General features: G+C 35.7%; 1 protein-coding gene across 1 annotated transcript in view; it reads left to right on the plus strand.

Annotated features, from left to right (window-relative positions):
* LOC128661599 (collagen alpha-1(IX) chain-like) overlaps nucleotides 1–7241 on the plus strand; it is a 130500-nt gene extending 123259 nt beyond the window's left edge. The window contains exon 28 of the mRNA XM_053715835.1: nucleotides 6627–7241. Coding sequence (XP_053571810.1) covers nucleotides 6627–6823 — 197 coding nt within the window. The 3' untranslated portion in view covers nucleotides 6824–7241. The remainder of the gene's footprint in view (nucleotides 1–6626) is intronic.
* Nucleotides 7242–11469: the final 4228 nt, after the last annotated feature.

Consider the following 11469-nt stretch of genomic DNA (forward strand, 5'->3'; position numbering starts at 1 on the left):
CCTAATCCTAAGAATTCTTTGGTAAGATTCTTACATTCTTTGGATGTGGTAAGAGTTTTGAAATATTATGTTGAAGCTACTCAGATTTCAGACAGACTTCTAGTCTATTTGTTATCTTTTCTGGTTTTAGGAAAGGTCAGAAGGCTTCTGCCTTTTCTTTGGCATCTTGGTTAAGCTTTTGATTCATCATGCTTATTTGGAGTCGGGTTAATCCCCGCCTCTGAGGATTACGACTCATTCTACTAGGTCAGTTTCTACTTCCTGGACTTTTAAGAATGAAGCTTCTGTTGATCAGATTTGCAAAGCAATGACTTGGTCTTCTTTGCATACTTTTACTAAATTCTACCATTTTGATGTTTTCTCTTCTTCAGAAGCAGTTTTTGGTAGAATAGTACTTCAGGCAGCTGTTTCAGTTTGATTCTTATGCTTATATTTCAGTTTTTTTCATTATAAAAATTGAAACTTTTGATTTGGGTAGTGGAAGTTCCACATCTTGGGTATCTGCTATCCCATACGTCACTAGCTCATGGACTCTTGCTAATTACATGAAAGAAAACATAATTTATGTAAGAACTTACCTGTTAAATTAATTTCTTTCATATTAGCAAGAGTCCATGAGGCCCACCCTTTTTGTGGTGGTTATGATTTTTTTGTATAAATCACAACTATTCCAATTCCTTATGTTTTATGCTTTCACACTTTTTTCTTATCACCCCACTTCTTGGCTATTCGTTAAACTGAATTGTGGGTGTGGTGAGGGGTGTATTTATAGGCATTTTAAGGTTTGGGAAACTTTGCCCCTCCTGGTAGGAATGTATATCCCATACGTCACTAGCTCATGGACTCTTGCTAATATGAAAGAAATGAATTTATCAGGTAAGTTATATCTCGCAGCTGTAAACTTCTCAACGACCAGAATGAGTTTTACTGTGCTGGATACTAGCATCACAAAAATCTATTAAAAACATCACAAAATAGATAAATTAAAATGAAATAAAGCAACCGCCTCTAGAAAATTCAAACATGCACAATTTAAAAATAAATAAAAGTTTAATGCTATTAAAATAAAAAGAAATATGTGACAACCTCACCAGCTTTGTAATAATGAGAGCTGACCGTGAGACAAGATACTTCACACAGGGAATTGAGTCTTTTGGAATCCTAATAATGACTCGTGGTTTAGGTGCAAAACAATCTCGAAAATGCACTAAAATACCCTGGATTGTCCATCATCAGCTTCTTTTTTTACATCTGCAAGATTGCCGGTGCAAATACCATTCTACCAAGGGAGACAACTTTAACATAAAAAAAATAGACGTGAACATTAACTTGCATTTATATAATCCATTTTGCAAACGTGTTTTCTAAGTTTTGCAATTGTAATTCTGATGTTAATGTGTTTGTAACAATTCTTGTTTTCTGTGCATGGTATCAAGTGTCAGTCCACTGAATTCAGCTGTATTTGTTAATGGCAGGAAAGCCCACTCCACTCCTGTCTGAACAAGACCCCTTAGCATCATAATGAGCCTCCATGAATGTAACCATTTGAGGGCTAGATTATGAGCGGAGCACTACTTATTGCTCACACTTGCTGGCTAACTGCGCTGGACTTTAGCTTTTTGACCACGTTAGATACTGCGCGTATTACGAGTTGAAAGTAAAAAGTTTTCACGCTAATATGACATACGCAAAAAGCAGAAGTTACAATATTGCTTTAATGTTTTCTTCCATAGACTTCAATGGAGTGTGAAAAGTGGAGAAAAAAACTTGAGACCCTACTCACGCGCAAATCCAATCACATTTTCTTAAGTGCGCTAACCCAACATGAAATATGAAAATTTCACATTCCAATGTTCTTCACATAGCAGAAAAATAATAACTAGTATTTACTGTATATAGCGCCTTTCTCCCAGTGGGACTCAAAGCGCTTTCTCTTGGAATTAGCTGAATAGTAATAGTTGTTATTATTACCCAATTTAATGGTACTCATTTTATTGACTTCGGAAGGATTAAGGGCTGAGTCAGCTCTGCCGGGATTTGAACCTGTGACCTTGCTTCTTTTTTTGTAGTCAGGGCATTTTACCAACTGAGCTACCTCACTGGTAGAATATGTTCACATACATCTGATGCTATTTTGGTAAAATATATATATATATCTATATATAGATGATTATTTATAGGTATATATACAGTATATACAGATATAAATAGGAATATCTATTTTAAAAATACTTTGAACATATTTCTCTATGTGAAGAAAATTGGAATGTGAAATATTTACATTACAAACACAGTTAAACACTTTATTAAAAATTAATATTGCATAAATATGATTTTACATGTTTTCAACTACTTGACTGTGAAGGGCTCCAATGCACTTATATATATATATGTCTATATATGTATACATATGTATTTATGTTTTTATATGTGCTTTACTGTATATTTACTCTATATATTTCACATTCTAATGTTCTTTACTTACAGGATAATGTCCTTTTTATTTTTGAATACATAGTTCTATGTATATGTGTATATGCCTATACCTGCATATTTATTCCTATACATATAGAGATATAGATATGTATTTTACATGAACAGTATCAGATATATTTAGAAATATATATTTAATATTAAAAAGTACATTGTTTTCTATGTGAAGAATATAGGAAACTAAAATATGTGTTTTGTGCATCACGTTTATAAATTGAGCACCTAAAGCAGTCAGGTTAGCCCACATGAAAATTTAGTAAGCCTAAAGCGTGATATTGAAATATTATATATAAAATATTTGTTTAAATTATAAAACGTGCTGTAAAATATATAGATGTATTCTATGGATTATTTAGAATATTTTACAGTATGTTTAATACTTTTGGATAATTTTAATAATTAAAAAAAAATAGATATTTTATATGTAATATTTCAATTATGCGCCTTAAGGATACTAAGTTTACATGTGCGCTAACCCGACTGCGTTAAATGGACACTAAACCCAAATTTTTATTTAATGATTCAGATAGAGCATGCAATTTTAAGCAACTTTCTAATTTACTCCTATTATCAATTTTTCTTTGTTCTCTTGCTATCTTTATTTAGAAAGCAGGAATGTATAGCTTAAGAGCCAGCCTATTTTTGGTTCAGAACCTGGGTTATGCTTGCTTATTAGTTTGCTAAGTGTAGCCACCAATAAGAAAGCTCTATCCAGGGTTCTGAACCTAAAATGGGCTGGCTCCTAAGCTTTAAATTCCGGCTTTTTAAATAAAGATAGCAAGAGAAGGAAGAAAAAAATGATAGTAGGAGTAAATTAGAAAGTTGCTTAAAGTTGCATGCTCAATCTGAATCATGAAAGAAAAATCTTATAAATAAATAAAAAAATATATATGATATTATTCATGTAAAATACATATCTATACCTATATAGCTATAGGAATAGATATGCAGGTATATAGGTATGTACACATATATAGAATATGTATTTAAGAATAAAAAGAACATTATCATGTAAGTGAAGAACAGTGGAATGTTAAATATGTATAGAACATATACAGTAAAACACATAAATACATATACATATTCAGACATATATACAGTGGATATAAAAAGTCTACACACCCCTGTTAAAATGTCAGGTTTCTGTGATGTAAAAAAATGAGACAAAGATAAATCATTTCAGAACTTTTTCCACCTTTAATGTGACCTATAAACTGTACAACTCAATTGAAAAACAAACTGAAATCTTTTAGGTAAAGGGAAATAAAAATAAAAAACTAAAATAATATGGTTGCATAAGTGTGAACACCCTTAAACTAATACTTTATTGAAGCACCTTTTGATTTTATTACAGCACTCAGTCTTTTTGGGTATGAGTCTATCAGCATGGCACATCTTGACTTGGCAAGATTTGCCCACTCTTCTTTGCAAGAACACTCTAAATCTGTCAGAATGCGAGGGCATCTCCTGTGCACAGCCCTCTTCAGATCAGCCCACAGATTTTGAATTGGATTCAGGTCTGGGCTCTGGCTGGGCCATCCCAAAACTTTAATCTTCTTCTGGTGAAGCCATTCCTTTGTTGATTTGGATGTATACTTTGGGTCGTTGTCATGCTGAAAGATGAAGTTCCTCTTCATGTTCAGCTTTCTAGCAGAAGTCTGAAGGTTTTGTGCCAATATTGTCTGGTATTTGGAACTGTTCACTGTCTGGTATTTGGACTCCTGGTCACTGTCCACCTGCATCTCCTTAATGTATTCAGTTTTACACACCACTTCAAAATGGCCCATTCTGTTACATTTTCTGCATCTTTTATCTCTGGCCGGGCATATAACACTCTGATCATGGGCACGGTAGCACCGTGTGCATCGGGCATGCTGCGCCCATCCACTTCCAGGCCTGTCCATTATTTTAGATCTACCGCTCACACTGTGCCTTTCACTAGCAGTTTTCCTGGACTGTTGCACTTCATCCACAATACTCAGTTCCAGCTGAAGAAAAACCAGCCCAAATCATGATGCTGACACCACCATGCTTCACTGTGGGTATGGTGTTCTTTTGGTGATGTGCAGTGTTGTTTTTGTGCCAAACATATCTTTTGGAATTATGGCCAAAAAGTTCAACTTTGGTTTCATCAGACCAGAACACCTTTTGCAACATGCTTTTGGGAAACTTCAGATGTGTTTTTGCGAAATTTAGCTGGGCTTGGATGTTTTTTTTTTTTAAGAAAAGGCTTCCGTCTTGCCACTCTACCCCATAGCCCAGACATATGAAGAATACAGGTGATTGTTGTCACATGTACCACACAGTCAGTACTTGCCAGATATTCCTGCAGCACTTCATCCACAATACTCTCAGACCTCAGATCAGCATTTTGCTTTTTCACCAGTTCACTCTGGCGGGCCATCCTAATAGCCCCATCTAATGTTAAATCAGGCTCTAACTGCAGCTTCTGTGATACTTCAGCATCTGCAATTCCAATAACTATTCTGTCTCTGATTTGCTCTTCTTTAGCAACACCAAACTCACAGAATTCAGCCAGTTCATACAGGCTGCGCACAAATGACTCCACAGATTCTCCCACACGCTGATTACGTTTGGGAAAATAAGCTCTCTCATGAATCACATTTCTTTTGGGCACAAAGTGGTCACTGAGTTTATCCATAACTATATCAAAGTTAAATTCTTCCCCTTCTTGGAAAGTAAAAGCATTGAACACTGGCTCCAAATCTTTCCCAATAGAGTATAAAAGAGAATTAACTTGTACTTCACCACTCTCCTTGTTCAGTTTGGAAGCAATCCTGAAGCGCTGAAACCGCTGATGCCATGTGGGCCAAACTGCAGGCTGAGAGAAGTCAAAAGGCTCAGGTGGGGTAAACTTTGACATTGTCATCGATCAGGAACAGAAGCGCAGGCCAGAACTTCTGACACCATGTCATGAGATGCAGGACATATGCAGGACACAGCAATGATGGTACAACTCTATTTTATTACAGAGCACAGAAACATACATCTATTCAGGTTGATTGTACTAACTAACTACGACACAGACTACCGGACCTAAGCCCCGCCCCCAAACTAGTGACATCACATCCTGCTCTCATCACAACTGTCTTCACTGTGTTCCATGGTATATCTAATGCCTTGGAAATTCTTTTGTACCCTTCTCCTGACTGATACCTTTTAACAATGAGATCCCTCTGATGCTTTAGAAGCTCTCTGCGGACCATGGCTTTGCTGTAGGATGCGACTAACAAAATGTCAGGAAAGTCCTACTAGAACAGCTGAACTTTATTTGGGGTTAATCAGAGGCACTTTAAATGATGACAGGTATGTACTGACTCCTATTTAACATGATTTTGAATGTGATTGCTTAATTCTGAACACAGCTACATCCCCAGTTATAAAAGAGTGTTCACACTTATGTAACCATATTATTTTATTTTTTTATTTTTATTTCCCTTTACCTAAAAGATTTCAGTTTGTTTTTCAATTGAGTTGTACAGTTTATAGGTCACATTAAAGGTGGAAAAAGTTCTGAAATGATTTATCTTTGTCTCATGTTTTTACATCACAGAAACCTGACATTTTAACAGGGGTGTGTAGACTTTTTATATCCACTGTATGTATATTTCAATATTAAAGCCCTTTGCAGTACTTTTTTTTTTCGTAACGCCTGAGACCTCATATTTTTGAGCATTTATAACTTTTGTATGCATTTTTTAAAACATTTTTTATTAGATCACAGAGTTGTTGCTTACATTGCCCATACAATCTGAGCAGAGGAGAAATGATGGAGGCAGCAGATGTTCCCTGGAACTCCTTTAGCCCTGCTGTGGCTCCAACTTATTGTCATTGTGACGTGAAATTATTTGCAACAAACTGCTTTGCTGAATAGGGCTCTGTGAGCAGATTTATTTTTGCACAGCTTTTAGGCTAGGCAGAGAGTGGAATGGAAAATCTGACTATGGAAATGTCATCACTAGTACTTCAGCACCAATGTCTGTACTTGTGACATATCCTGTTATATGCATATTAAAAAAAACAGTCATTCTCAAGACTTTTTTCCCTTATTGATTTGATTTTTCTCCTGCAATGTTCCTGTATGTTTACCTGTTCTCTTTACCATTTTCTAGGTTACCCAGGATACCCAGGGATTGCAAAGAATGGAGAGCCTGGATCTCAGGGCCCTCCAGGTTATACAGGGCCCCCAGGGCAACAAGGGCTGCATGGTCCAGTAGGTGTGCCAGGGTTCTGTGAAGCCAGAGACTGTGGAATTAATGCCCCTTCTATGCTAAATGAGCAGGGCCTTTTAACAAAGAAATTGTTCTGAACAACAGCGAAGTGAACCTAGAACAAAACAAGATATCAACTGCTACAGTGTGTTTGTCGTATACCACTACCGTATTTGCTCAGACAATCAACTACTAGCCTTCCAAACACAACTCAAGTCTCACCAAACCATCATTCACTAGTTCTGTACATTAGTAAGAGAGTCACCAAACATGTTCAAAAAGAATGAAAGATTTTGATGATCAGTGAACCAACCCATTTGTATCCAACAAGAAAATTTAAAAAGATGAGAATTCAAAACACTTTTTTTTTAATATGTAAAAATACTTCTCAAGCCAATGATAAATGAAGATCCTAAATAAAGATTTTTAATACAATTATTGACTTGACCGCAAATTATAATTAAATATTATGACCTATGTTGTAAGTTAATTTTAAATTAAACCTATTAAAATGTGTTTGCTGTTTCAATTTTTCTGTTATATCTATGGGTACCAAATATATTTTAGATAGCTGATTAGATCAATTTTATTGATATCACATTTTTCAATGAAATGCGGATAACTAAAAAACAGTGAGCCTTAAATTAAAGAGATAGAAAGGTCAAAATGTAATGGAGCCCCGAATAAACATGACCGGATTGACTAGGGGCTGCAATATATTAGAATCACATTTAGGTAAAAATAACCTCTAAAAAAAAAAAAAGTATGCAAACTCATGCAAAAATACATATATATTTACTGGAAACGCACAGTTCCCAAAGACCGCAATGAAAAGGCACTTTTCAGTGCCTATTTTTCTAACACTCCACTCCCACCAACTTTAGACCCAAAAAACTGCCTAGTGCAGTTTTTAATTTTAAAAAATGCTTTTTTTTTGTTAAATTAAAAAACTATAATGCCCTCTATTTTGAGGGCATTTCGGGCACTATTAAAAAATTTACCAGAGATCGGATCTCTGGTTAATTTTTTAAACGTTATTTGCTACCGTGAGCTCTAGTTGGAAATGGAGACAGCCTCGCGGTGCAAGCAGTGCTATCTTGTCACTACATAATTCTTAATATTTGAGTTTAAACTATAATCTTTTATTGAGCCAACTGCAGACTTTCAACTGATCTAATCTGCTTTGTTACAAAGATATGGAGCAAATGTGGAAAAATTTTGTGCAAAGTATGTTAGCGCTTCTGGATGAACATTTTATTAAGCTACGTGAGACTATCTCTTGGCAATTGGATCTGAGCCCTGATTCCGCCAAATTAGATTTGGTTCTGACTGTTTGTCAAGCAGGAGATACAGCCCAGTGATACTACAGATAACCTCAAGTCATAAATGAATCTGAATCTTTTTCACAGTAACGTGATTACAGTGAGCTCTGCAATTTGTTACATAAGAAAGGAAGTTATATAAGATGTCATTTGGAAGAGTCGACAAATTCTGTATTCTACAAGTGGAAAGATGTGATTGTCCTTTTGATGATAAGACCCCTTACATTTGAGAGGCCCCCTCAACAAAGCTTGATACGCAAATGTCAATTGTGGTAACCATGTTCAGGAGGATTTTCTAGGTTATAGCAGGACTTTCATTAAGAACTACATTCTCTCTTACCACAAATAAACAACAATTGCAGCAGTGGCCGGTGAGACTTATTGCATAAACTTTTCCACCTCACTAATATTCAAACATCGCAATATATTCCAAAAAAGTGGTCTGAACCTCACTGTGCTATTCTGTAGTGATGTGTCTCCTATAGGATATAATGGGGATCGCAACTTCAGCAAAAGACAACCAACATCGGCACTAATCTGCGATGTAAGCAACGGGGAAGAGGGGGAGGCTGTCTTTAAAGCATGTTTACACAAAATAGACTGTGCGTTCGTGAATTTTTTTTTTCTGTGAAGCAACACTTTAAATTATGCATATGTAAATTCAGTTTAATTGTACATTCGCCAGATTTGTCACACTGGGAAATATCGCCACTAAAAAGCAGTCGAGACTGAAAAGGGAAAGCTAAAACCGTGAACAGTGTTTGGAATATTGGAAAATCACTTCACTGTTTCTTCATTAAAATACAGGTTACTCCCATGGAACTTCGATGGAACGCTTATATATTCATCATGTCTGCGATCTACTTTGTTAATAAAGACAAAAAAACCAACTTCCTATTAAAACTATAGGAGCTTGGGATGTGGCCTTTTAAATATGTATATACAATGTTTAATGCATGTATAGTATAATGATTGCACTGTAGCAATAACGTTTGCTATAGTGCGATCGCAATATTATATGTAAAACACAATCGCACCATCGCAATTGCAAAATTATATGTAAAACATAATCACGCCATTGCAATCACAATATAATGAAATATGAATATTGTGAATGAGCAGTCGCATTCATAAAATAAGTAAAAAAACAAAAGTTGTACAATCACGCCTGAAGTTTATATACATATTCTAACATACTATACAATACATTAAACATTGTATATACATATATCATATACCCACAATTCCCCTAGCTCTTAAAGGTGTATTACTGATATGTTTAATTCACTATTGTATTGTAATAACAGAGGTTGGGTTTCTGTTGACACATGTAAATTGTATTGTCATACAGTACTGTGTAAAGGGATCATTTAGATTACACCTTCGATGTAGGTGGTGATGCTGCTTTGAATTTATCGCCAGTATCAAAGAACCATCACCACCCACTAAATTGTATGGTAAAATGCCTCTCGGCGATGCTGTCATTAACTTTTTCGCTGCTGAGCTTTTTTACACCCAAGTGCTAAGGTAATTTTGAGCTTTTTTGGCTACCTACATTTAAAACCTACTGTAAGTCAAATTTCAGTGAGTGAACCACACAAATTATATATTGTTTTTTTCAGCAGGCCAAGCAGATCCACAATATAACATTAACATGAGATAGCTGCGGCAAAAACTGTAAAATATATATATAGCATTTCTGCATCAATTTTAGTAAATAATATTGAAAATAGCCCAGTGACCACTGTTATTACTGTGACCACATTACTAAATTGTCATCAAGGGTAGCCACATGTAAAATATGGGCCCATACAGGCTTTTGGGGGTATAATATAGATTAGAGAGGCCCTATTGTGCAGTACAGAAATAAGTTACTACAGTGATCAACTGATTCTACAAACAAAATCCATTAATTTTTTTAAGAGAGGGACTTGTCTAATAGAAAAAAATCTTTATTAGGTGCATATAAACTATAATTTCTGTGTATCGCTGTGAGTTTTGTTACTTGGACCATCTCATAATAAAATTACAATATTGTACAATTTAGAGAAAACTTAGCACACTTTTAACTACCAATTTAAAGTGAAAACTCATTTTCATAATTTTTAGTGTGAAAACGAAGAATAGCTGCAAAGGAAAGAAACTATGTAGGGACAGGTAAGCTAAACCTTAGTTTGTAGAACCTATTGCTATGAATAGTGCTCATTAAAAGGAAGGTAGCAATGATAGCACATTACAATGGTGAGCTAGAAGAGCTACACATTAACTCGTATAGTTCAGAGTACTTATAAGCAATATGTAGATTGGGAATGGGAACAGAGCCCCTAGAGGGGTGAGTATAATAAATAGGTTTAGCTGGAGCCCCCTCTTATAGAGTTAAATAAAAAAAATCATCCCTCTTTGGCATAAGGAATATATGGTGCACCTAGGGTAATGAATCCCACCAGTGTTCAAAAACGTTTGTAAAATTATTGTGTTTAAAGTAAGGAACGAGGAAGAGTATAACCTTACATGGAGGCACATGGGGTATCAAAAAATAAAACTGAATGGGTATATAAGCAAAAGAAAGAGGGTCCACTGCTCCGGCTGCAGGCAGCCAACCCTCAGTGTAAGGCTTAGAATGTTGCCCAAGTGTATATGCTATTTAACACGCTATGAAAAGATGCTTATTATTAACCACCAACATAATAGACCACATAACAATATCACCTAAAACATTAGTGTAATAAAAAGAAAGGTATAAGAATAAAAGGGCAGGCAGCACTCACAAACCTATGCATAAAACAACTATATTTAGTAATTAGCTTCATGTTCACATGCAAATATGAAAAACTCCAGGAAAACTGTCAAACATACTGACTGGAATGCAAACAATATTCAGCATCTTCCTTGAGGCAGCAAAATAAAATATCCACCATCTTTAGGTTAACTGACAACAGTCAGGAAACAAATTACAGTCTACCCCATTCCAGTCTTCATCAAGGTTGTTGATAGGGGAAGGAATGTTATACATTTGTTACCCAGTCCATGCATAAGAGTGCAGCTTATCAATCACAAAGCTTCCACTATCAGTAAAGTCCTGAAAGAACAGATCCACATCCATGTACATATCAATTGAAACACCATCGCCAGCCAGCTCAATCTGTCCCACACAGAGTTAAGTAGCTGCTATAATAGGGTAGAAAGTTTGATCTTGAATCATTATGAGCGGCACAGCTGAGACACTATCCCTTGCAGACTGCTCCACAAGTGTTACAAGTTTTCATTCTTGCGGTTGAGTAGCCTTCACAGGGACAAGCCTAGAGATCATTATGGGAGAGAACGGTACCATCTCCACCAATCCAGGATTAGATGTGCAGCATGCTCAGTCTATTTCAGCCAAGAATCTTTTCCTATACACACCTAGTAGGTCAGCCAGGACC

The sequence above is a fragment of the Bombina bombina genome, chromosome 5 (assembly GCF_027579735.1).
Source record: "Bombina bombina isolate aBomBom1 chromosome 5, aBomBom1.pri, whole genome shotgun sequence".
In the NCBI taxonomy this organism is placed as follows: domain Eukaryota; kingdom Metazoa; phylum Chordata; class Amphibia; order Anura; family Bombinatoridae; genus Bombina; species Bombina bombina.